The 27,653-nt window shown below is 37.5% G+C and overlaps 1 protein-coding gene across 7 annotated transcripts in view; it reads right to left on the bottom strand.

The window, feature by feature from the left end:
- Nucleotides 1-1,937: 1,937 nt before the first annotated feature.
- LOC135577155 (nipped-B-like protein) overlaps nucleotides 1,938-27,653 on the bottom strand; it is a 187,763-nt gene continuing 162,047 nt past the window's right edge. For 5 of the 7 annotated variants that reach the window (XM_065044955.1, XM_065044954.1, XM_065044960.1 and 2 more), the window contains 17 exons: nucleotides 26,228-26,326; nucleotides 23,645-23,698; nucleotides 23,291-23,399; nucleotides 22,596-22,732; nucleotides 20,269-20,409; nucleotides 19,852-19,945; nucleotides 19,587-19,741; nucleotides 19,231-19,321; nucleotides 13,532-13,705; nucleotides 12,796-12,986; nucleotides 11,912-12,019; nucleotides 10,485-10,685; nucleotides 9,956-10,102; nucleotides 6,312-6,607; nucleotides 5,818-5,992; nucleotides 3,868-4,053; nucleotides 1,938-3,255 (listed from right to left, as the gene is read on the bottom strand). In XM_065044955.1, coding sequence (XP_064901027.1) covers nucleotides 2,890-3,255; nucleotides 3,868-4,053; nucleotides 5,818-5,992; nucleotides 6,312-6,607; nucleotides 9,956-10,102; nucleotides 10,485-10,685; nucleotides 11,912-12,019; nucleotides 12,796-12,986; nucleotides 13,532-13,705; nucleotides 19,231-19,321; nucleotides 19,587-19,741; nucleotides 19,852-19,945; nucleotides 20,269-20,409; nucleotides 22,596-22,732; nucleotides 23,291-23,399; nucleotides 23,645-23,698; nucleotides 26,228-26,326 — 2,724 coding nt within the window. In that variant the 3' untranslated portion in view covers nucleotides 1,938-2,889. Of the gene's footprint in view, nucleotides 3,256-3,799; nucleotides 4,054-5,817; nucleotides 5,993-6,311; nucleotides 6,608-9,955; nucleotides 10,103-10,484; nucleotides 10,686-11,911; nucleotides 12,020-12,795; nucleotides 12,987-13,531; nucleotides 13,706-19,230; nucleotides 19,322-19,586; nucleotides 19,742-19,851; nucleotides 19,946-20,268; nucleotides 20,410-22,595; nucleotides 22,733-23,290; nucleotides 23,400-23,644; nucleotides 23,699-26,227; nucleotides 26,327-27,653 lie in introns of all 7 variants that reach the window. The other 2 variants (XM_065044956.1, XM_065044957.1) reach the window with 2 other exon arrangements.

Here is a 27,653-nt window from a genome sequence, read left to right as displayed (position 1 = left end):
ACTGCAACACGTTTCCATGTACAGAACTTGTATTCAAAGGGAAAAAGCAAAAAGAATAAAAAAATTCAATAATCATTACAGTCATGTATGTAAAAATCTATAGCCATACAGTGAAAAAATACAAAGCTATGTCAACACAGAGGAGTAAAATTCTGTTACTGTACCAATTACTGCACTGCAGCACTTTTTTTTAATGTTAAAAAAACCCCTTATCTCAGCACGTGCTGTTGCCAATAACGTGGTTAACGTTGGTAAACCCACAACTGCTACTCAAAGGCTGAGCACTGCACAACTTATAGTTGCAGCCTCAGTCTTTCTATTTCATATCTCTGAAAATCATCAGCCCATGTTATATACAGGTAACAGGAATTTGTTTCCCAAAAATGAACTCTGCTACCTTTTTCTTTCACAGCAAGTAATCTGAATGTTTGTGATAGGGAAAATAAAGCTAGATATTACTCTGGGTAGTACAGAAGGGGAAAATTCAACTCTAAACTAGTGAGAATCTTATTCAATTTATTCAACAATCTAGAATTAATTTTTTAAGTCTGTTCTATATTATAGCAAACAGATCCCATCAAGGATCATGTATGCCCTTTGGCATATTACGCAATATAATAATGGTCCAGAACTTCAGACTTCAGGTTTCTATTGTGTAATTATAATTTATTTCTGATAACTTTATTCTAATAAATACCTAATAAATTGAAATAAAACCCCCTCTTTTTTATTGAGAAAGCCACATGACCAGGAAACAATTTGTTTATGAACAAGGAAACGTTTGTATTACCTGTTAAAAAAAAAGATTATTTAAAATAAATAGCATCAGAAATGGCTAACAGACTAGTGACAACATTTTAGACTGCATCTGTATGAAATTCTTGTTTTTATCAATCAGGAGTTTCCTTGTGAAGTATTTTCAACTCTTTCTACTAGTAACATGTGACATGTCATACAACCCCTCTATTCTCAAAGTATGAAATTCCCACTATAAAAGATGTTCCTGGCCCTAAAAAATAGTGTTTTATCATTTGCTACAAAGATGTCCTGCTTCCAGAGCTTTAGGGGTGACTTCTGCTTTTTCTACTTCTCCCTACTTTAACAATACCTATCTTAGCACAAGATGTGACTTTGTAGTGTGAAGAAAACACCATGAAAAGTGAAAACAAAAAGTGAGAAAATACTTCTGTTTAGAAAAATTCCAGGGATGAAACAGCAAAAAGGCATTTGCCATAGGAACAATTACTAACTAGATTATGAGGAGTTATTAATCAATTCAGTTTAATGGTTTTTCTGTACATGAGAGTATTTTGGAATACTGTTAATATTCCTCACAAACTGAATAACGCATTAGAATTCTGCAATCTAGTTTCATAAAAACAGCCTCGTACCATAAATTAAATTCATAAAAGAAAATAAGCATAAGAGAAATATTTACTTATTGAGGAATACCTGTTTTAGATAAACAGATTTGAAAACACAGCAGGGTTTACTATTCCCCTAAAAAGTTTAGTTGTTTTGGATTTTTTCTGTTTGCAAATCTGCTGCTTTTGTTTCTCTCTAGAAAGGAAACTGCTTATGAAAGGCTTGTGGCAATGTAGCCAAAACAAATGCTTCTTAAAGCTTTCAATAGCATTTTTTCAATTTACAAAATGTGAAAACATCTTTCAATTAGTAAAAAAAATAGGCTAATATACAAACTTTTTTTTTTAATTCATTTGTGAGAGAACGTAATGTAATTACCTAGATTCATACCCATTCACTCCTCAGATACCTGTAGCTATCTTCTTTTGACACAAACCTCTCTATATTAACCCAGATAAATGCATTCATGGCCAGTTAGCCCAAGCAGAATAGTCATTCAGCTTTCCCCAAATTTAAACTATCATAAATTACCATTTGGACAGCATTAGAAAGAAATTGAAGCATACAAGGAATAAACTATAGTTTCTTTTTATATCAAAAGGTACTCTTGAAAATGTGTTTGGCACAGTGCTAAATCATATAGTTAATACTAAATATTGCAGGATACAATAAAACCCTGGAGTTAACTTGTGTTTACATCCTTTAAGGGATAAAAATAAAAAGATACCAATTATTCAGAAGTCAGCCTATACAAACTGTATAAAGAATATTTTCTGTCTTGTTTTGAAAACCACTAATACAGTAAATTTTACATAAAAGACTGCAAAATAATATAAATTGATTTAAACAGATCTTTACAATAAGAAATTCAAATGGAAACGGACAAGTAACAAAGAGAAGTAAAAAAATTTATTGCAGTATTCGTTCCACCAGATTTGCTGGGGATCCCTTTTCTTGTATTATTTCAGGGTGACCTAATACATCAAAATATACATTTACAAAAACTCCTCCTGCAGATAGGTCATAGATACTGCATGCCTTTTTTTCTTTTTTTCTTTATTCTTTTTAAATTTTTTTTCTCCTCCTCAACAGAATAAATTATATATCCAGTAGATTCTGTCATTTTACAGCCTGGAAAAACAATGCTTTCCTGGAAATTGGGCTAAGCTAAAGAAAGCCATCCGCTGCTAGGTTAAACTCCAAAAACACTTTATTAAGAACATTAACAGACTAATTTCCAACATTCACTTGTTTATTTTTTTAAACAGAAAGTTTTTTCAAGATATAAACAATTTTTTGTTAAACTATAGTACAGTGGGAGTAAAAATGAACTGAGAAGTTTCTGCTGCACAACAGCGAAGGAAGCTCCCACATAAATGTTTACCAAACATTTCCTTCTTTTCCTGCGTCCCAGGTTCCATTCTTACTCTTCATTTAATTGATTATTTTTTTTGACAGAAAGTTGATATTTCAAGTTTTTCTGTTATTTCAATTCCTGTAAATTTGGCTGCATGTACAAATTCATTAGCTGGAAGTTCCATCCTTGGCAGCATACAGCAATCGTAAAGTCTGAACAACTTTATTAGTCAGCTTATTAGCACTCGTTAGAGCAATTTTTTTGTAAATAATGTCTGACTCTTTAATAGTGTCTACCCAAGGCACCAGTTTGCGGCCATCACGGCGCTTAGCCTCAGTCCAGGAGCCACTGTAGGAGCCTGCCATCCACTGAACACTGAAGCCATTGCTGGTTTTCTGTACTACTCTTGCAATTTGTGGTCGGTCTTTGTACTTTGGACAGCAAATAGCGATGACATCCATGACATCAACACTTTCATTCATCTGTGCTGCCAACTCCGTAGAGTCTGAATTTCGTTTTGACCTTCTCAATGACTAAAACATTGGGGGGGAAAAAAGACCAAGTGTTACACAAAATAACTTTAGTGAAATTATTGCTTTTATTGCTTTTAATCCCTTGACGCCGGGAGTTGGGATTTCCCAGCACACATTCCATTGCCGGCAATGAGACGCACCGCGACCGCCAGCGCCAAGGGGTTAACATATCATTGTAAAACCACATACTCTTAATTTGTACCCGTGTCTTTATCTCTTATTGATATATAAAATTATATATACACACGAATCATAAAGCTACATAAAAACTTGGCAACAATAAAAAGGATAACACACAGTACATTCCAAAGGAAAATTAATAAATTTTTATATGGGATAAATCTCATTTTCTGTTTTTTTTTTTGTTTGTTTTGTTTTTTGTTTTGTTTTTTGTTGTTGTTGTTTGTGTTTATTTTTTATTGTCTTTTCTGTTAAACTTTCTACAAAAGTTGTATAAATGGTTAAGTAGAGAATCTCTATCTACAAAATGCTTTCTTTCATGTGGATTACATTACTCGGTGTACATTTAATATAATAGACTAACATTTATAAGCACATAAAGTAATTTTACGTAATACGCTGCGAAATACGTTGACTCCTCCTCCGCCTCACCCCTGAAGTGCTTCCTCCTCTATCCTCCCCATCACTTTCATCATCCTCTGTCTCAGCTGCATTGTTTTTAGGGCTGCCTCCTCCAAGCAGTGAGGTAATTGCTTTGTTCCGAGCACTTGTGCTAGCTGAAACCTCTCCATCTTCTTCCTCTTCATCAGGATCCAAATGTTCCATAAGGAGCTTGAACTATTAAAAAAAACCCCAGATCAGTCCACATCCTAACTTTAAAAATATACATTTATATCACACTACAGTAAATAAAAAACAAATGAAAAGATAAACAGGGTAAAACAAATGGCAGACAACTTCAAACTTCAACAGCTTGTGTTTTGTTCTACAAACTTTTAACTTTCATTTTCTAGTAGGTATGTAAAAGTTTTCTTCCTGTGTTTCCAAAATTTTAAGTTTTCTCTAGTCTACCTTGACTTCAGTAAAGCCTTTGACACAGTCTCCCACAGCATCCTCACAGCTAAGTTGAGGAGGTGTGGTCTAGACAATAGAGTAGTGAGGTGGGTTGCAAACTGGCTTAAGGAGAGAAGCCAGAGAGTGGTAGTCAATGGTGCGGAGTCTAGTTGGAGGCCAGTATCTAGTGGAGTGCCTCAGGGGTCAGTGCTGGGGCCAATATTATTCAATATATTCATTAACGATTTAGACGAGGGAATAGAGTGTACTATCAGCAAGTTTGCTGATGACACTAAGCTGGGAGGTGTGGCTGACACACCAGAAGGCTGTGCTGCCATCCAGCGGGACCTGGACAGGCTGGAGAGTTGGGCGGGGAATAACATGATGAAATTTAACAAAGGAAAGTGTAGAGTCCTGCATCTGGGCAGGAACAACCCCAGGTTCCAGTATAGGTTGGGAAATTACATATTAGAGAGCAGTGTAGGGGAAAGGGACCTGGGGGTCCTGGTGGACAACAGGATGACCATGAGCCAGCACTGTGCCCTTGTGGTCAGGAAGGCCAATGGCATCCTGGGGTGTATTAGAAGGGGGGTGGCTAGTAGATCGAGAGAGCTCCTCCTTCCCCTCTACTCCGCCCTGGTGAGACCACATCTGGAATATTGTGTCCAGTTCTGGGCCCCTCAGTTCAAGAAGGACAGGGAACTGCTGGAGAGGGTCCAGCGTAGGGCAACCAAGATGATTAAGGGAGTGGAGCACCTCCCTTATGAAGAAAGGCTGAGGGAGCTGGGGCTCTTTAGTTTGGAGAAGAGGAGACTAAGGGGGGACCTCATTAATGTTTATAAATATATAAAGGGTGAGTGCCATGAGGATGGAGCCAGGCTCTTCTCGGTGGCCAACAATGATAGGACAAGGGGTAATGGGATCAAGCTGGAACACAAGAGGTTCCGCTTAAATTTGAGAAAAAACTTCTTCTCAGTGAGGGTGACAGAGCACTGGAACAGGCTGCCCAGGGAGGTTGTGGAGTCTCCTTCTCTGGAGACATTCAAAACCCGCCTGGACATGTTCCTGTGCGACCTCACCTAGGCGTTCCTGCTCCAGCAGGGGGATTGGACTAGATGATCTTTTGAGGTCCCTTCCAATCCCAAACATAAAAAAAAAAAAAATTTCAAAGAATTGGTGGGGGGGGAAGGTAAATACACTAGATCTAGTCTCTGTTCCTATGATGGAAACAGTCAGGGATAAAGTGAACAAGTTATATGATAGAGGAATACAAGACGGATATCAGAAACCGGAAAATACTCTGCAAAGATGAATATCCTTTAGTTTAAATTAATTTTTATTGTGTTTAAATTTATTAGAAGACTTTGAAAGACAATCCTGCTAAACATCCTGAAAGGAAATGGTGAGTTACCAGTATATCGCATAAGATTACCAGGAACTTAACATTTTGAAATGTTCATCCAACACATCAGCATCTGCTTTCAAGCATTATACTGTGTTACCTAGTTTGAAAGGATTTCAGATTTTTTGCAAAGCAACTTTACTTACATCTAAGTACTGTTTTACTATACTCCTCTTCACTTCTTCAGTAATCTTGGAATTAGCCATATCACTCTGCAGAAAATCCAGAGTTTGTTTTGGATGGAAATGAACGCCCATCTTCCTATTTATCGCTTTATCATAAACTTTTGCAGATTCAGATGGAGAATATTTCTGAATTTTACTGTTTAAAGAAAACAAAAGAGTTTTTAAGGAAAGTCCAAAGCAATTTCAAGGAAAAGCTTTTAAAATCTTCAATATAAGTTATTATATTTTAATAATTCCATATACAATAGACATCCTGGTGAGAAATGAAATCATTGCTTTTTCTAATCCAAAGTTTCATTACATTCAACCTATTAAATTTATGTTTTTTCTCTTATACAAATCTATTGTTTAAACAATTATTAACGATCAACTTGGAAAAAAAACCAACCTTCCAATCTTAATCCTTACAAAGAACTCACTAGATAACTTATGGCTTATTATCTAAATATCCTTACCTATCAGAGAATCCACAGAGGTTCTTTAAATGCTGTTTCAGCATCAAAAGTAATAATATGCCTTGGGACACATTTGCAAATTCAATTAAAGGAGCTGAATTTTCTGGTAAACACTTCATCACAGCATTTACATCATTTTCTTCATCAGAATCTGAATCAGAGTCTACCCGTTTCCGTAACCTCCGAGGCTTAGAAGCTTCCTCCTCACTTTCGCTCTCACTGACACTGTTACTGTCACTCTCAGTCTCCTCATCTGATGAAGGCTTTCTTTCCTTTTTTTTGTCTTTCACCATAGACTGCAAGACAGAAAAGTTAACACACATTCCAAAATTAGGATAAGTAGCATCGTGCATATTTTTAAAAAAATCTTTCCAAAATAATTTCTGTCTTAAATTAGGAAGAATTCCCTGAAAATATCATATCATAACTTGATATCCAAAGATTAAAATTATCGATGGCAAAAAGTTGCTGAAGGCCCCTGAAAAACTGATCTAAAGTCCACATTTTTTTCAAGGTGGTTACAAAAGGAACTGAAGCAATAAGTACTCCACTGGCATGTTATTCTTAAAAAGACTGCTCAAGTTTGTTAGTGGAGACAGTAAAATGCAGTAGAAGGCCAAATACAATAAATCAAGAAGAAAATTCCACTTTTGTTTCACCCGAATATAATTTTCACATGTTACACAGATTTCCATATGTATGTACTTTGGTACACACTAGTCCAATCTAGTTGCCTCTGTTAAAATTCCATGACACTAATTACACTGCTGACCAGAAAAACCCCCAAGTCATCATATACAGTATTACTAATAATCAGTTGTATTATATTACCTGTAGAGCTACAGAATTTCACACTTGCATTATTACTGCACATACTATGATTTTTCATAACACAGAACTTAAGAAGTCCCAAGTAGGATCTCATCCTCTATGTGCTGGTGATACACACTGGTCCCCCATCTAAATAATACACTGTTTCTTTCTAGTAGATTAAAAAACGATTTTGGTAAGGTGAGAATTCAAAGTAGTGTACTTCTCTAGGCATTGTCCTATCATTGGTTGTCACCGAGAAGAGCCTGGGTCCATCCTCCTGACACTCACCCTTTATATATTTGTAAACATTAATAAGGTCACCCCTCGGTCTCCTCCAAGCTATAGAGCCCTAGCTCCCTCAGCCTTTCCTCATAAGGGAGATGCTCCACTCCCTTAATCATCTTTGTTGCCCTGCGCTGGACTCTCTCCAGCAGTTCCCTGTCCTTCTTGAACTGAGGGGCCCAGATCTGGACACAATATTCCAGATGTGGTCTCACCAGGGCAGAGTAGAGGGGGAGGACAACCTCTCTCCACCTACTAACCACCCGCCTTGTAATACACCCCAGGATGCCATTGGCCTTCCTGGCCACAAAGGCCCAGTTCTGGCTCATGGTTATCCTGCTGTCCACCAGGACCCCCAGGTCCCTTTCCCCTACACTGCTCTCTAATAGGTCATTCCCCAACTTATACTGGAACCTGAGGTTGTTCCTGCCCAGATGCAAGACTCTACACTTGCCCTTGTTATATTTCATCATGTTATTCCCTGCCCAACTCTCCAGCCTGTCCAGGTCTCACTGGATGGCAGCACAGCCTTCTGGCATATCAGCCACTCCTCCCAGCTGGGTGTCATCAGCAAACTTGCTGATAGTGCACTCTATTCCCTCATCCAAATCATTGATGAATATATTGAATAATACTGGCCCCAGTACTGACCCCTGAGGCACTGCACTAGATACTGGCCTCAACTGGACTCCGCCCCATTGGCCATGACTCTCTGGCTTCTTCCCTTCAGCCAGTTCGCAGTCCACCTCACTACCCATTCATCCAGACCACACCCCCTCAATTTAGCTGTGAGGATGCTGTGGGAGACTGTGTCAAATGCCTTACTCAAGTCAAGGTAGAACACATCCACTGCTCTGCCATCATCCATCCACCTTGTTATGTCCTCATAAAAGTCAATGAGGTTGGTCAAGCGCGACTTCCCTTTGGTGAAGCCATGCTGACTGCCCCTAATGACCTTCATATCCCTGATATGCCTTGAGATGGCACCAAGAATAAGTTGTTCCATCAGTTTCCCAGGGATGGAGGTGAGGCTGACCGGTCTATTGTTACCCAGCTCCTCCTTCTTGCCATTTTTGAAGACTGGAGTAACATTTGCTTTCCTCCAGTGCTCAGGCACCTCTCCTATTTCCCAAGACTTGGCAAAGATGATGGAGAGCGGTCCAGCAATGACCTCAGCCAGCTCCCTCAGCGCCCGCGGGTGCATCCCATCCGGACCCATGCATTTATGGATGTCCAGATTGCCTAACTGCTCCCTAACCCAGTCCTCATCAACCGAGGCAAACTCCTCCATTGTCCTGCCTTCCTCTGGGGCCTCAGTGGTACGGGGCTCCTCAGGACAGCTTCCAGCAGAGTAGACAGAGACAAAGAAGGCGTTCAGTAACTCTGTCTCCTCTGTATCTTCTGTCACCAGGGCACCCACCTCGTTCATCAGTGGGCCTACATTGCCTCTGGTGTTAGTTTTATCTGCTACATATTTGAGAAATCTCTTCCTGTTGTCCTTGACCCCTCTCACCAGGTGTAATTCTAAGGAGGTCTTAGCTTTCTTAGTTGCCTCCCTACACCCTCTGACAACAGCCAAGTGGCCAGCCCCTCCTTCCATGATCTATAAATTCTTCTTTTCCACTTGAGCATACCCAGCAGCTCCCTGTTTAACCACGCAGGTCTCCTGGCTCCCTTCTTTGACTTCCTACGTGTCGGGATGCTCTGATCTTGAGCTTGGTAGAAACAGTTCCTGAACACTAACCAACTATCTTGGGCCCCTTTACCTTCAAGCAGCCTTGCCCATGGGATTTTCCTTAGCAATTGCCTGAAAAGGCCAAAGTTTGCCTTGCTGAAATCCAGGGTTGCAATTCTATTTGCTATCCTGTTCCTGACACATGAGATCCTGAACTCCACCATCTCATGGTCGCTGCAACCAAGGCAGCCCTCAACCTTTACCGCTTCAACCAGACCCTCCTTGTTAGTGAGGATGAGGTCCAGCAATGAACCTCTTCTAGTCAGCTCCTCCACCCTTTGCATCAGAAAGTTATCATCAAGGCACTGGAGGAACCTCCTAGACTGTGGCTGGCCAGCCGAGTAGTCCTTCCAAATGTATTTAAATTCTCCCAGGTGACACACATGCAACTGCCATCAGCTATTTGACAACAAAAGAAACAGCAAACTGGATTTTATTATTAAAATTATACAAATACAATAAACCAATATTTCATGATGATTCCTGGTTCATGTACTTCCCAGATGCATGCAATTAATATTAATTCCAATTAATACAGCAGTATTATGGAATCATATAGATTTATTATTAAGAACTAAAAATTTGTCGTTCTTTTTTAATAACATAAGCAGCAATGCAAGGGAAGATTTTAACTAGTGTCAACCAGATGTAGGCCAGAACAGAAAGGGTTGGTTGTTTTTTAACTACTGGTTACAAAGTAATGCTACTGGTCCATATCATAATAATGATAATGTATTCACTGAAGAATTAACCACATTATAGAAAAGTATATATTTCCATCATAGTAAATATATTAAAATATAACTGCACATACCTCTTTAAATGACTGTAGTAGGTTGCTACCAGAAACTGATAGCGTAATGTCAATATGATGCATTATAAACAGTGGCTCTTCCTGTGTTTGATAAGGAAAACAGGCTAGATTGTCTGCTATGTACAAGAGCATATTCACCTCTGTTTTCTGAAAGTTAAAAAAAAATTACATATAAATATACATACAAATATCTTAGATTTATACACTTATGCTCTGTTCCTAACAGTCTAGAACAAAAACATGACCACAAATTTTATTCTACTTACCTCCTAAACAACATGCATGTATACAAATTTTATTCATACCTGAAGATACACTATTTCTGATCAATCCAAACTGAGTACAGAAAGGTACAAAATGATGCATTCTATTATATAGGTAAATACCTTATATTACAAAGCAAAACAAAGTACCTTAGGGAAATTAAGTTATCAATAATTATGTCATAAAAATACATTGTAAAAGGAGAATTTAAGCTTGTGATGTTATATTTTATTTTCTTTTTAAGTGAAGAAAATGTGATGCTTACTGCAGTATCATCAAAGAGGTTGAGTAAAGAAATTAGAAATGCTCGTCTGTGTTGACGGTTCCCTCGGATCATGGAGTATAAGTGTGAACACAATGCACTGGATGATTCATCATGTCTAAAACCTCTTACGGGATCCTTTGGGCACGTATTGATTGCCTGTTGTACCTGATAAGACATCTTCATACCAGCCACTGCTTTCATCTGAAATGGAAAATTATTTATATTTATTTAAACCATTGCTTGCAAGCAGTAAAACTGAAAGAAGAAAATTAAACAAAAGCCTGTTAATACAAAGTGCTAGCTCATTTTTTCGCTTATTTCTTTTTAAGCGGATGTTCATCTGGAGTTTAACTTTCAAATATGCACTGAGGTGCACTACTATCTTTTAAGTTGGGAAACAGATTAACAAAGAATTTGTAGCAGAGATCAAAATGTCTTGTGAACTGCTTTCACCGTAAATTCTGTTAGAAACATACAGCTAATCTGTTTACCTGTTGCAGCCAGGTATTCCAATTTAAACAATTTTCAATACTAAAATGAACAGAATATTTTACCAAATGTGTATGCGTGATGTCACTTGTAGTGAAACCAACAACTGAGTCCATATTAGTACAATAGCACTGACAAACAAAAAATTAGGGTTGTTTTTTTTTTTTTAATATATTCTGCAATTTCCAGCTGATTTTACTTACAACAAGCCTCCTGCTCTAGTTTCAGAACAAACAATCCCTAGCTAGGCTGCATATCCAATTCTCCTCATACCACCTTTGCTTCTGTTCAGCATAGTTGTCTCTTCATCTATAGATTGCCTTAAATCCCAGCTGTTTACATAGCAAATTTCATCTGCTAGCCTTCACCTACTGGATTAGGTATTTGTTTGGATGCCATACACAGAGCAATGCTCCAATTTCAGTGGAATACAATCAGATATGGGAAGTCCCACAATGTAGTACACATGCTGAACCAAGACTGGGGCCTTCTGAAATAAGGAGAGGGTTCTACAGCTCAATTTCAGATCTTAAGCAGAACTAATGGGACTATGCCACAACTCCACAAGTTCTCAGATTTTCCTTTCAGCAAGATCCCTCAGTTCTTAACACCTTCCTATGCTCCTTCTGCTTAGATTACAATTTATAAAGCCTTGATGCCTTAATGTTCTAATACATATACACTAAGGACCTCTAGTTTTACAAGGTGTTCTCTTCCCTAGTCTACTGATACAGGAAAAACATTGCTAAACATTATGAATCAGCTGTCCTTGTCAAATAAATGCTCTTATATACTATTCAGTAAGGAAAACACTTCTCTGAATTATAAATTAAAGGAATTTTTAGACTGGAAGAGATGCTTCAAATTATTATCTTCAAGTGTTAAGTCACCAAAGAATGTAACAGTATTTTGTAAAATGATGAATTAGAATTACTTACATGAATGAACCCAGCATATTTTTTGTCTATTTCCACCAACTGCTGATCAGCTTTGTTTCGCATAGAGGGCTCTGGATCTGTGCCCATAGCAATTAAGTATGGCACACACTTGAAAAACAAATGAAATGATTATTCAGAGTCATTGTACCTCCTCTTTCTCACTCTTTGTTTTTCTATTGCACTGTTGTTCTTGCTTTATTCTGACTACTGCAGAAACTAGAATAGGAAGCTCTATGCAACTTACTACCTGACTACCCTCTGCAAGGAGATAGTACAAAATACACAAGAGACCAGCATTATAAATTATACAAGTTGTGTGAAGTTTCAGGTAGTATTTCTGTTTCAAATTCTAATGCAAATTTACACTACAAAAAAAATGGCATTTTAAGAAAAAGAAAACACCACTTATGACTGAACATGCTGCAGTATAAACAAAGAATTAAAAAAATATTATGTAAGCAAAGAATAATGGAGATGATAACTGAAGTTCTGACATTGACTCTGGAATTCCATACTGTTTGGAGGACATGGGGATCGAGGTGGAGGCAAGCTGATAGTTTTCAGGATAAAGAATCAAATAAAGAAAACAGCTTGGCATACACCTGAAATTTATAAGTGTAACAGAAATATGCTCCAATGTACATTTGTAAGTGCTCTTTAGGCACCAGCTGGGCTTTTACATCTTGATCCAAAAACAAGAAAATACAGCATTTGGATCTCACTGGCTAAACAACATAAAACATTTCAAAATATGCTTTCTGTAAAGGCCCCTTGCTACAATAAGAAATTACTGTAGCATAGCTGGAAGAGAAAAAACTATAAATGTATTTAGCAAGTGTGAAAACCTGAATAACAAAAACACCCATCATAAAAGCCTAACATACCTGAACAGGATGGATGAGACCCTGGTTTAACGTCAGTGCAATGACATTTAGAGCAAAGTGGCGTACACTGGACTGGGTATGAAAGAAAGCCTCAAGGACCTGTTTGAGATATAGCTGCATGATGGAACTACTCATCCCTGAGGAAATATCCCCCATTTCTTTCAGGTCTTCCTGCTTTGCTACTTTTTTCCCTGCAAAAAGCACAAAAGCAATAGCATACTCATCACAGTATAATCATTTACTTTGCCATTACTTGATGCGTACTGATATTTAAGCTTTACAATACATACACATTTCAGTTGTCTTAGAATGGGTTTATGATCTCATGAAACACAGAATAGTCTGATGGCAAATATACTTAAAAAAACTAGAGACACAACTTTAAAGTCTTGTTCCTCAATAAAGGTTTTAATTTAAAACATTTCTTATTTTGTATTTCTTATTTTATATATGCAAATTGACCTTAGAGAAGATTTTGATAATAAGTATTACTACCATCATTACAGCAATTATGCATTCTTGATTGCTTTCAGTATTTATACGTCTTCAAAGTAAATAATAAGCTACACTTCTCAATATAGCTATGCACATTATTTTTGAAAATTATTCTAAGATACTTGGTGTACAACATTATCAATAAGATAACAATCAGTTATACAGTTCATGTATATAGTAACTGTATACCAGAAAGTTAGGTTTTGCATGCTTCATTAGCACAGAAGTACTCAACACTTACAATCTCTGTCTGCCTGCTGCATACGTGTATCCTCCTCCTGCAAGTAGGTCTGGAGGTTTTTTAACACCTGGATTTTTAAGTTTACGGAACAGTTCTTATCTGAAAGAATGCTGTTGTACAGAGTCTTCACTTCCTGTTCGAACATTAAACTTGGGTGTTGTATAAATGCAAATCCTAAGGGTGGAAGAGGAAATATTTCACATTATTATCTAGAAACTGTATTTCTGCTTTTTAAGTCTTTCTTCAAAACAGAGGTATGAAATTTATCTCCTTCCAACAGCATAGCTTTTTCTAGTACAAACAGTAATGCTTTTTCATATGTACACCATTCTAAGTTTATAAGGAGTTCTATTAGCCATGACAATTCTATTAGCCATGACTCTGATAGATAAAGATGGAGTGCCAACCCAGGGCAGTTGCACTAAGGAGAGTTAAACAGGTTTGGAAGCATGTCCAGTGTTCTGGTTTTCATCTGAATAACTAGGAGGTATCCCAAGAACAAGGAAGGAACATTGCTAAAAATTACCCATTGTTTTTCTGATATATTTGGAGAAAAATATACTGCTGAACTGTGATTCATATGGAGGCAGAGCAAATGTAGAAAAATTGATAAATATCACAAGTATTTAAAGAATAAAATCTTAAAAGAAATAAACATAGTGAACACAGTAAATAAAATTTATACCTCTCACTGTCATTATTCATACACCTATTAAGGTCTTCTTTTGAAAACTATCTGAAGCATTCCCAAGACTACATATGTTGGAAGATACAATAGAACTGTTTTTAGCTGCAGCCTTAGCCTTGACAAAGAAGTGGTTATTCTTAGTCAGGGAAGCCTTTATTTCATAAAAACTTTGATCTAAATTAGTGACAGTATATATCATTTTAGATCCCGTATGTAGATTTAGAAGTGCTGCCAATGAACTCTTACAGACTATCATAAAAAAACCAGTAATGAGAACATAACTTCCCAATTTAAACTATGCTTAACTACTTGATTCATTTTTTAAGACTGTGAGAAAAGTAGACATTAAGTGTATTTTTCACAACGACAGGAAACTAAGATTCAAAATGAACTCGCCAAACACATATAAACATAAAAGAAGAATGAGGGGAAAAAATGAAAGCAAATAAAATTATGCAAAAGCAATGTATAAAAGTGGCTATAACAAAGGGAAGATAGAGTCAGTTTTTTTAAACTGTCTCTGTGCACACAGAAAAGACAGTGTAGGTAAAGGCTAAGTCTAGGGCAAGACCTCAGTATGTTTGAGATCTCATTTCAGTCTCAAAACAGGAAGAAGAGAGAAAGCAGGGGAGATGGAGGGGAAAGAGGTGAAAGTAAAAAGAATGATGCTCCTCTTTGGAGTATGTAGTATAATTGCCCACTCTATACAGGTGTATATTAATGTTTATAACTTGACCACCTCTGAGAAAGTCCAACCCATTTCTTAAGGTTAATTTTAAAAACGAAAAGCACTTGCATGCATGTGTAACAATCCATAACTATTTATTTCCTTCATTCACTTACTTAAAAGAGTCTAAAACCACCAGTATTCTCAGGGAAATTCTTATTTTTCCATCCCCTGTAAGCAGGGAAGAAATCTTACTTGGCATAAGAATTTGTCATAGGAGATGAAAAAAGGCATCTGTTGTTTCCTTGAAGGACTGACTTCACATCTCGGGGCTGCCCTCACACCACTTCTCTTCATACCTTTGTTTTTACTCTGTTAAGAGTAAGCACTGAACTTGGTTAAGACATTACCTGTTAGATACTTACAGGCTTAGTTAAATTTACTAACAAAATTTTGTATCCTCAATCTGCCTTGCAAGTGCACATATAGAAGAGAAGCATAACCATAATCATTAAGCATATGGTTAAGCTTAATCCCTCAACTGCAGTGATACATCCCAAAGCAAATGCTAAAACTGCTGAGCGTCTTTACTGAAAGGACACACTAATAATTACTGATTGGAAAGCCTTCACTGTATATAAATGTTGAATTAGCTCGTTAGTAATTTTTACCTTGCTGCTGCACACAAATGTTGAATGGATTTGATGACGTGGCTCAATTACCAGCCTGTAAGGTAGAACTTTGAGCTGCCTACCACATCTCTGTACATCCAGCAGTGTCGGGGATTGGCTCAAGGAGCACGGACATGAGTCCACCAAGCAACTGTACGAGCAGAGCCCATTTTAGTTGACATAAGTAGGCCTTAGTTAGCTTGTCTATTAGGCCGTGGGAAAGGGGGGAACGGAAAAGTACTAACTAAGGCAGGGTCAGGATATCCTTGAAGAGATAAGAGTCAGAAGAATGCGGGATGCGCATAGCTAGCTAAACCCAAGTAGGTGGAGTAAGTAAATGTAACCTTTTAGTGCTTAGCCTATTAGATAGAGACAAGTATGCATAATTATGGTATTTGGTATAAATGCACGCTATCTCGGGCAATAAAGTTGAAGTATGCTTTATCACTCATATTGAGTCGGCTGCATTTCTTCCTCCGTCCGCTCGGGTCTGGAACTCTGATGGGATTTCTTCCCGCACAGCAGCTACCCTCAAAATGGAACCAATACTTAGATGAGATTAATATATCACTGAAAACAGTTGTCTGAGGTTTAATTAAAATAAAGACTGACATGCTTATGGGCAGAGAAAAAAAAATATCTGAAGAATGCCTACTGATAAGCCACCTCTGTTTTCTCCTCTTCCCCTAAACTGATCACAGTTCAGTCTGTAATTCAGAAATATTTTTGACAAATGCAAGATTCTCAGCATCTATGAGTAAAGCAATCATGCCTATGGTTAGGAAGACAGCCCCTATCCTATGTGTAATATTCTGCAGAGGACAATTAAATTAAAATGGACTACAGTAAGTGTTGTGCATCTTGATACAATGCCTAGAAAAACCTCCAGCTAGTCCAGAACACTGGAGTATTGCTCCTGCAACAAAGGCAACTCTAAAGCCATTAATCCCACTCAGCTGTCTGAAATGGTTTCCTCAAAGAATATCAAATCAAGATTCAGTCTCAGTCCTTGTCCTCAGAGTCCTCCCTAGCCAGAACTGAAACAGGATATCTAAAAAGCCACCAAACAGCAGCATAAGGAGGCAAATTCTTGACCACAGTTAAACCACACAATGCAAGCTCACATGCATGGGAGGCAACTTACTTTAGATTAAGCCATAGTGACAGAGAATGAGGGAAAGGCTGAGGTACTAAATGCCTTCTTCGCCTCAGTCTTTAATAGTCAGAATACTTGTGCTCCAGGTACCCAGACCCCTGAGCCAGAAGACAGGGATGGGGAGCAGAATGAAGCCCCAATAATCCCACGGGAAATGATTAGCGACCTGCTACACCACTTGGACACCCACACGTCTGTGGGGCCAGATGGGATACACCCAAGGGTGCTGAGGGAGCTGGCAGAGGTGATCACTGAGCCACTTTCCATTATCTACCAGCAATCTTGGCTAACTGGGGAGGTCCCAGTTGAATAGAAGTTGGATAACATGACACCCATCTACAAGAAGGGCCAGAAGGATGATCCGGGGAACTACAGGCCCTACAGGCCTGTCAGTCTAACCTCGGTGCTGGGCAAGGTCATGGAGCAGATGATCTTGAGTAACATCACATGGCACTTACAAGAGAACCATATCAGGCCAGATCAGGCCCAGTCAACATGGGTCTATGAAAGGCAGGTCCTGTTTGACCAACCTGATCACCTTCTATGACAAGGTGACCCACCTAGTAGATGAGGGAAAGGCTGTGGATGTTGTGTACTTTGTCACCGTATCCCACGGCATTCTCCTGGAGAAGCTGGCAGCTCATGGCCTGGATGGGTGTACTCTGCGATGGATAAAGAACTGGCTGGAGGGCCGAGCCCAAAGAATTGTGGTGAACGGAGCCAAGTCCAGTTGGCGGCCGGTCATGAGTGGTGTTCCCCATGGCTCAGTATTGGGGCCAGTTCTGTTTAATCTCTTTATCAATGATCTGGATGAGGGGATCGAGTGCACCCTTAGTAAGTTTGCAGATGACACCAAATTGGGTGGGAGTGTTGATCTGCTGGAGGGTAGGATGGCCATACAGAGGGATCTGGACCGGCTGGATCGTTAGGCTGAGGCCAATTGTATGAGGTTTAAAAAGGCCAAGTGCCAGGTCCTGCACTTGGGTCATAACAACCCCAGGGAATGCTACAGGCTCAGGGAAGAGTGGCTGGAAAGCTGCCTGGCATAAAGGGACCAGGGGGTGTTGATCAACAGCCGGCTGAATACGAGCCAGCAGTGTGCCCAGCAGTGTGCTCAGGTGGCCTAAAAGGCCAATGGCATCCTGGCTTGTATCAGGAACAGTGTGTCCAGATCAGGAATAGTGTGTCCAGCAGGACTAGGGAAGTAATTGTGCCACTGTACTCGGCACTGGTGAGGCCCCCCCTTGAATACTGTGTTCAGTTATGGGCTCCTCATCATAAGAAGGATATTGAGGTACCAGAGAGAGTGCAGAGAAGGGCAATGAAGCTGGTGAAGGGTATGGAGCACAAGTCTGATGAGGAGCAGCTGAGGGAACTGGGGCTGTTCAGCCTGGAGAAAAGGAGGCTGAGGGGAGACCTTATTGCTGTCTACAATGACCTGAAAGGAGGTTGTAGCATGAAGGGTGTTGGTCTCTTTTCCCAAGTAGCAAGGGATAGGACGAAAAGAAATGGCCTCAAGTTGCACCAGGGGAGGTATAGATTGGATATTAGGAAAAAATTCTTCATGGAAAGGGTTGTCAGGCATTGGAACGGGCTGCTCAGGGAAGTGGTAGAGTTGCCATCCCTGGAGGTGTTTAGATGAGGTTCTTCGGGACATGGTTTAGTGCTAGAGTTAGGATAGGTTATGGTTGGACTTGATCTTGATGGTCTCTTCCAAATGAAATGATTCTATGATTCTATAACCATGAACTGAACTCTTCCAGAAACCAAGGCCTATCTGCCCAAACAAGATTCTCTCACATGTACAATTTTGGTCCTTGAGCAGAGGATGAACATGATATAAACTACTCAATGGCAGTTCATGCACTACTGCAAGTCACTGAGATACCATATTAATGCCTTCAGATAAAGAATCTATTTAAAACTGAAATACTGACAAAATCCCAAACCAAACTGTAATATTTAGACTATGACAACATATCAGTGCCTTGTGAAAACTCACAGAGCATCCCCCAGTTGGTATAAACTGCCAGAGTTCCCTTGACTCCTGTGGAATACCTGCCCCTACACTTAAAATTCTCAAAGGTTTTCCAGCATTTTTTCTAGTTATTCTTTAACCACACCATTGTGAACTGGGGGAAAGAAAAAAGAAAAAAGAAAAAAGAAAAAAGAAAAAAGAAAAAAGAAAAAAGAAAAAAGAAAAAAGAAAAAAGAAAAATTTGTAGTTACAATATACTTGCATGTAGGGAATAAATAACACCTCCATTACTTTGGAAACCTGATGCTTGGTCGCACATCAAAAAGGCATTCGCTGTCAAAAGCATCCACTCTGTTGCAGAAATATGCAACTTCAAAGTATCCCTTTGACTACATTTCTATAGCCAGTTCTCAAATAAAACATGCAGTGAACTTTGATTTTAAACAAACTCCCCTGCCACTACACAAATAAATGAATTCCTGCTGAAATGCATGGATTTTTACTATAGTAGGCTTATAAAAACTATTAATATTTCTTACCAAGGCCAATAATGGCTTTTGTCTGTACTTCTTCATCTGAATGCTTTGTAAAATACATCAGCAGTTCAAGTACTTTATCCTTAATGTTAACCTGAGAAAATGAAAACAAAAATAATAGCTATTTGAAGATGAAACAGATGTTTTTAATATCTTATAAAAGCATAAATGTCAAAAAGGAGGAACACAATCTTACTGCATGGCCTTTGCAAAACCAGGTGTTTACAAATCAAAAAGCTATATATTATGCATTATGAAAAAAATACATAGCTTTGAGGGACTAGGAATACCATGCTTTCAAATTGAAGAGAAGCATTCAATATACATAAGATGCAGAGAATAAATACAATTTATTTTACCTTACTGTTGCCCTTAAAATCTTCCTGATCAAAATCAAAATGCCGACACAATGCTCCAACAGTGAAAAGTGATCTAAGGAGTGCTGGTTTATTAGCAGTAAGTATTGTACTGTTGGGGTCTTCTTGGTGTTGACTTTTTAATTTTGAAAGTGCACCTACAGTAAGATAAAAGTTTTGATCATAGTATTTAATCATGGTGTATCCCTAAAACAAGACTTGTAGCCAAAACTGAAGACTGACAATTACATGTTGTGATTTTACTTACCATAGTATCTGTTAAAACAAGCCCACACAAATTTATAGTTCTGGGTGACCTTGTTCACAACAGCCCCAAGACAGCTCACACAATGCTGAACAACCTAGGATCAAGAAAGAACAAATGAGTTATATATTTAGAAGTTAAAACTGAGATTTTTGTGAAGTTATGTAGGAAAATGCTATGTAGAACTAAAACTAACAATCTAACAGATGTAATGTCCATCTGCTAGACTGCTGTGAAAATCCACCCAAACTTATAATTGTTAAAACATAACAACACATACAAACACCAGTAAACTAAGAACATTGTGTTTTCATGGCTCAAAAGTTATCTTCATAACAAAGACAGACTTTGTTTAAAATGAAAATATATATTTCGCAATGTGAAATGGAATCAACTGAATAGTAGCAATTAAAAGCTTACTGTCATGCCATATTTGATGATGAGTTTCATGAGGTCCTCCTCAATAGTGGCAAGAAAGGTCTCACTTGGGTGCTCCATTAGTGGCACTACAAGTTCCAAGATTTTTGCAACATTGCAGATCACCATGAAATCATTCTGGGTCTGAAACGACAGTATTTATAGCATTTAACAGTTCTGGCTGTGTTACCAATAAGCTAAGTATTATTAATATGTATTATGTAATACATATGTATTAACATTACATAATACATATAAATATAATACAATTACATATTTATATAATTCAATTACATAATAGTATAATACAATTATGTATCTTAAGTAAGATATTTGATAAAGATTTAAAAGAATATTTATATAGTTTACATATGCTTCTAAATTACATATTATTTTGAAAGCAAGTTCTTGGTTTCTAGAGCTTCTGGAAAAAAAATGTAGAAGCAGAACTTCACCTCTTATCAAGGCTGTGACAGACCTGAAAACTTGGTCTTGATAATTTTTTGGAGTCTTACAGCAAATCTAGGAACTCTTCCTGACACATGCACACTAGAGAACACACAATACCTAGCATCATGTATTTGCCAGAAATGAAGTTGTGCAATGGCTGAATGTGGCTTAAACAAAATTGATAATAACACACACTAATATAGAAATTACAATTAAAATGACTACTGGTTTGCATTATCATGACTGTATATGTATTGTGAGGAATCTATGGAAAACATTTATATATTAAATATACATCTTGCTAGAAATTTACTTTTTTGACAAATCAAGCTCACTAATCATGATAGGATAATTTCCAAATGCTACTATCAAGCTATTTAACATATGAGCTGAAAGTGTTAATTGTACTATTCATCTCGACCTGTATAAGTACAAAACTTATGTAATGCACAAAAGAGATGTTGCAGCAAGTAAATAATCAGATAACCTGATTATTCTGATCCGATTGATCAGAAGCAGCTCCAAAAGTCTGTTGTAGATGTGCCTAGAGAATGCTCCAGGGCTAAACCTGTGAAATGGTAAGCTTTACCTACAAGCTAAGCTGGCAAATATTCTCAAGCCTGCCCTTCCCTGGGCAGCTGATCTAATGTAATGGATTGCTGCCACCCATTCAGCCAAGCTCTTCCTTGAGCCATGGATGCATGATCCCACCCTGCTCCTTCTGCCAGATCAGGGGTTCATCACAACCGTCACTGAGCCAACTGTACTAATCAAAATGGCAGAAAGCAACACAATGTTTCAGAGGAGGGGGGCCATTTTACAGGAATGGGGGGTTCAACATTATAGGTCTCTACCATTTTTGTGAGCTAAACTGTCTTACAGGGGAATACAGAAACTCAAGAGCTAGGGAAGTAAGAGGTGAAGTGCTGAAGAGGATAAAGCAGGACATTTTCCTTCTGATATTTTCTATATGTTAGATCACTCTGTTTATGGAACCATACCTTTAGTCTTAAGATTCATATGTTAAATCTTAACTACTTTTAAGACTGTGACTGTAATAAGTGATGGTCAAAATTGTTAATGTTGAACAAATCGAGTAGGATTCAATTGTATTATGCATATTATTGTAAGCAGTAACTGTGCTTGTGCGAGTTTGATTATGTTTTGTAGAACCTTGTAGTAGTAGTTAAAGACAATGCCATAAATAACAGGACTACCAGGTGGTGCCATAAATAACAGGACTACCGGATGGTGTCATAAATAACAGGACTCCCGGATGGTGCCACAGATAATAGGACTCCCAGATGGTGTTACAGATAACAAAGCGCTCGGATGTTGCAACAGATAACAAAAGTTCCAGAGACGGAAATTCCCAGCACGTAAACGAACGCACAACGTATATAAGCACATACGAAAGGTTGATTTGGTGTGCCTGTTGGTGGAACTGAGCTTCCCCTGGTCACCCAGCGCTGTTTTGCCTAATTACCGCTTGCTAAATAAAATCGATTGATTGACTCAGAATCGATTTATTGGCTCTTATTTATAACAGTGACTATAAACCAAAAAAATTTAAGAAGTTATTTCATAACAGGTGAAAAACTGGGGTTTAGTCCTCAAGAGAAAGACACAGCAGAAGTTTCAGTCTTATTTAGCTGTAAAATGTGGAGGTAGAGGGTGAGGAACAGCATCTTAGAAGCTAGAGAGATCATCAAAAGGACCTAATATCTTCAGAAGGTATGATGCTCATGAAATAGAAACATAATTTTCATTTCTCTTTTCCTGCCTTCAATTTCATCAAGCATACAAGACAGCCATTAATTTCCATACTTAATTATCTAGGAAAAAAAAAAAAGACTGATTTTCTAATTTTCTCTACTTACACTACATTTAGTGGTCAGGTATGGCTGCATGGTCATGGCATGTTTGATCATTAGCTGGGGCCGGATTTTGCTGAATAAGAACAAAGTGGTTATGCAAGCAACCAAGCGACCAGAGTTCACACCTTTGTTGTCAGAATCTGCAAAAAAATAGAAAATACACAAAGTAATGTTTGAGCAATGAAAAACATATGGCCAAAACATCATATGAATATCTCTTTCATATCTTTCAAGATCAATACAGAATATTCTTATTAGATTAGACATGAGAACATAATGTGTTAACATTTGCATGTGATCACAAAATATGTGAAATAAGAAGCAAAGATGCTTCAAAGACATCACTAGTTTTTAAACTACTTACTGTACACTGACTCAGCCAATGATTCTGATTACAACTGTAGAACATATTAGTGCAAATAAAGCTTGCCACATTTGTTTTGTTTTGTTTTTAGTGCATTTGAACAAGCTATTTTTAAAGTAGCTCTATTATTGTGGTTAGCTAGAGAAAATTAGGGGAAGCTTTATTATTATACAGTGCTCAAAAGTTCATAATGAACTTAAATGCAATAATTCATTACCATCGGTTTCGTAATAAGAATTCTGTAACAGTAACTTTTTGCAATAGTAATTTGATCAACTACTGTTAGAGTACAATATAAAATTCAAAGGAGCTAATATGTTGTAAACAATATTACCTGATAAGGATTCCTCATATTTAAGAATGTGCTCAACCAAATTGTCAACAAGTTGAGTACAGGCTTTCTTCACAGGTTTATATGTGGCATCCTCTTCTGACTTCAACAGCTATAGCAGATGAAACAGAAAATGATTTAGTATTAAGGGTGCATTCATTTACACTGGATACATGTTGGTTTTATAAAAATTACTACAGATACACAAGGATTTTGCACTACAAAAGCATTTAACTTCTCCATAAAAGTTACATGGTGAAGAAAAAGTTAAGGGAAGTAAAAAACCAACCAACCAAACAAAAACAAAACAAAAAAACCCCAAACAAACAAAACCACAAAAAAAAATGCATTACTTACATTTTGAAGAAGCTGTTCAAACCAATCATACCCTGTATCTCTACAAGCTGCAACCTAAAAATAGTTTTGAGAATAAACTGATTAAGAAAGGCATCTGAAGAAAAATTACTTCAGTACAGATGTCATCTTAAAAGATCAGTAAACATGCATAGATATGTTTTCATATACGTTCAGTACAATATATTTGGAGATCAGAAACTGTCTTATGCATTTGAAAAGTAGTTCTCACCATTTAAGTGATTCCAGAATTTGTATCCCATACAACACAAGTCATACACATTTTACTGGAGATTGCTGGCTCTAACGTAAACCAAATTTTGGTTTTGTAGTAAAACATTTTGTACAGATTAAAGCACAAATGCAAGCCTGACATTAAAAATGAACATGTGCGGGTATATACATGTGTAGTGGCAGAGCCCCCCACCCGCCCCGGGGGGATGGGGTTGTCGCCAGCCTGGCTGAGAGGTGAAGCCAGAGACAAAAGAAACTAAAGGAGCACCATTAGAAGGTAACAATGAGTGAGCAATCGCCGGACATGCGCGGGCAGAGCACGTGGACAGTACATGCAGCCTATTACGTTATTGTATAACACGTTACAACCAATCACATTGTTGCAAGGCGCGTGGACAGGGCAGCTTTGCTATAAAGCTAGCCCGGTCTGACAATAAAGTGAACTCTGTGAACATCACACTGGTGTGTCAGGTTCCGTCTCTCGCATGGAAAAAGCAACATACATGCATATACAAATTTTTATATAAACAAACTAAGCCTTCACTGGCATCATATATCAGGAACAGTTCACAGGTGCTCCAAAATAGAATTGACAGGAAAACTGAGAATTAAACTGAAGTCAAATCAACCAACTTCTCAGTCTGGAAAAATGCACACTACACTACTGTTTAGTAAAAATACTGAAAAGCTGGATGGAGTTTTAACCCATAATTTTAAGTAGTGAGTGAGTACTTTTATTTGATATTTACATCTTGGTATAATTGATATTAAAATACCTTCTCAGCACAGTGGTTTTACACAACACATTTGCACTACAAATGTAGAAGCATTTTATTTGAAACAGATTTTTTTTGAGACATACTATTTAATTTGCTGCTCCTAAAAAGTAGATAAAATTACGCAGATACTAGTTTACCCTAGGTGAGAACATAAGCCTGTATTTGTTAAAACAGCTTATTAATCTTCCAAAATAAATGTTATCAACTGAGGAAATTTTTCTTTTAAGAGATAACTTCTAAGTTAGACTTTACGATATGCTGCTACTAGTACTTCCTGGAAAATGTTAAATATAACACAAATTTATTGTGTTTTAACTGAACAAGTATTTTAGACAACCTGAATATAATGTGGTCTCAGTTATAATTGCCAGCAGATTAGTGAGCATTTAAAGTTTCTTACAGCCTGTTCCATCAGATGAATAATTCTAGTATATATTCAATGCCAAGAGACATATAAAGAAAATCATCTGATAATTATTAGGTTGGTGCAAAAGGAATTGCATTTTTTTATTGTTGAAATTTGCCATTTGAAATTGGAATGCATTCTTAAACAAATGTGGTTAGGTTATACATCATTTTAACATGCTTTTCTTGCTTTATGGTTTTTTTTTTGCTACTGACTTACTACTTGCTGTTTATTTTATATTTATTTTAGACTATGGAAATGATGTTATACAAAAAGGAAAGGTGAAAAAGCTCGAGAAGTGGGTGCCTCACGGGTAGACCAAAAATCCAAAAAATCATCATATTGAAGTATCATCTTCTCTTATTCTACGCAACAACAACAAACCATTTCTCCATCGGATTGTGACGTGCGCCGAAAAGTGGATTTTATAGGACAACCAGCAACAACCAGCTCAGTGGTTGGACTGAGAAGAACCTCCAAAGCACTTCCCAAAGCCAAACTTGCACCCAAAGAAGGTCATGGTTACTGTTTGGTGGTCTGCTGCCAGTCTGATCCACTACAGCTTTCTGAATCCCAGAGAAACCATTCCATCTGAGAAGGATGCTCAGCAAATCGATGAGATGCACTGCAAACTGCAATGCCTGCAGCCGGCATTGGTCAACAGAAAGGGCCCAATTCTTCTCCACAATGCCCAACTGCACACTGCACAACCAATGCTTCCAAAGTGGAACGAATTAGGCTACAAAGTTTTGCCGCATCCACCATATTCACCTGACCTCTCTACAACCAGCTGCCACTTCTTCAAGCATCTTGACACAACTTTTTGCAGGGAAAATGCTTCCACAACCAGTGGGATGCAGAAAATGCTTTCCCAGTGTTCGTCGAATCCCGAATCACAGATTTGGAACACTACTGGAATAAACCAACTCATTTCTCATTGGCAAAAATGTGTTGATTGTAATGGTTCCTATTTTGATTAATAAAGATGTGTTTGAGCCTAGTTTAATGTTTTAAAATTCATTGTCCAAATCCACAATTACTTTTGCACCAACCTAACAGAATACAAAAAATATGCAAGTAATTTAAAAGACTACAGACAATAGTTCAAAGATACTAAAAACATAATCAAATTCTGCAGGCAACCTAATTCAATTTTTTTTAACATACCACATCCGTGATGTTTAGTATTTTCCTGGTCATTGCTGCTTTGTCATGGTGTGGAGTTGGAGTAAACCAGAGTTTCTGGAATGTCTCATTTACTAATTTCTGAAGGAAACAAAAAGTATTAGCAGAAATAAATTAGCTTATCTTGTCATGTAGGCATTATTTCTAATACATCCATACAACAGATTTGTTGATGATACATATCATTATGTAAGGAATTATTCAATCTAAGTGAGAATGTTGTAGAGAATATTATCAGAGACAGATCCAGATCTACTATTACAGCAATTATACTGGCCTCTAAGCAAGCTTTACTAAAATGATCACTTGGAACTGATTCTACAGAAAATGGAGTTAGCACTTACCTGTACTAATTTGCATTCCTCAGGAAGACATAGTACCCTGAGAAGCTGACAACTGAACACAAGATTACAATTTCTACATCAGAATTAGCAGCAAGTGTAGATTACTTTGGCATTTTAAGAACAGTTGTGACAAGGTGGGGGAGAGAGAGAAGCCAGAGAAGCCAAGTCTCCCTACTCAAACATAGAAAGTCAGTTCCAGTGTTTTTGGATGGAGGAAAAGATGGAACAGAATGAAAGTGAACTAATTATTCCTGAATTACTTATAAAGTAATGGTTGTAAGAAATGTTCCTCATCCATGGAGGCATAAAAAAAATACATTGCAGATACTGCCTCATCTTTCTGAGGTTTTTGGAAAGGCAAAGGAAAGGAGTAGAGAGAAGATCATCCTCCTTTGCAAGCAGCACCTTGGATCCTGGTGTTCATCTACATCTTGATTAACAGTCTTCTCTGAAAGCCACTTGGCATTAACGTATCTCAAGTGGTAAAAATATATGCTGCAGCTTTAAAGTTGCAGATTTCAAATCCCACTGAAAATGTGATACAAAATAATTTCAGGTGTATTCTTAATTACCCAGCAATTTTAAAATTATTTTTGCTAACAAAAAACATCAGTGTCAGTTTTATGATTCAATAAATAATGTTAGTTTTATGCCCTTCTGCATATACATTGCACAAAGAGTAGAATATGATCGCATAAGTAACATTTTAGGAGGTATATCTGATTCATTAAATATTCAGAATGAATGCAAAATTAGCACAGATGAATACTTTATAATTTTTATATGCAGAACTTACAAAGTTTATTTTGCTTGCAGAAAGGAGGTTTATATGCCAATTTTACTTGTTAGAAAAGAGAAATACCAGAAACAACACTTGCAAGAAGAAGAAAAAAAAAACTCTAGACAATAACTTTTAGAAATCTTTTGATAGTCCGCAAGAACTTGAAGAAAATAAAAGAAAACCAAGTCAGACAGTAATGGAGAAAGATATTTGCTCTCAAAATAAATAAAAATAATAAAAATTACAAAGTATCAATGAAATACTTTTTTTTTTTTTTTTTTGT

Source organism: Columba livia, chromosome W (assembly GCF_036013475.1).
Source record: "Columba livia isolate bColLiv1 breed racing homer chromosome W, bColLiv1.pat.W.v2, whole genome shotgun sequence".
Classification (NCBI taxonomy): Eukaryota; Metazoa; Chordata; class Aves; order Columbiformes; family Columbidae; genus Columba; species Columba livia.
This window is presented reverse-complemented; position numbering and strand designations above follow the sequence as displayed.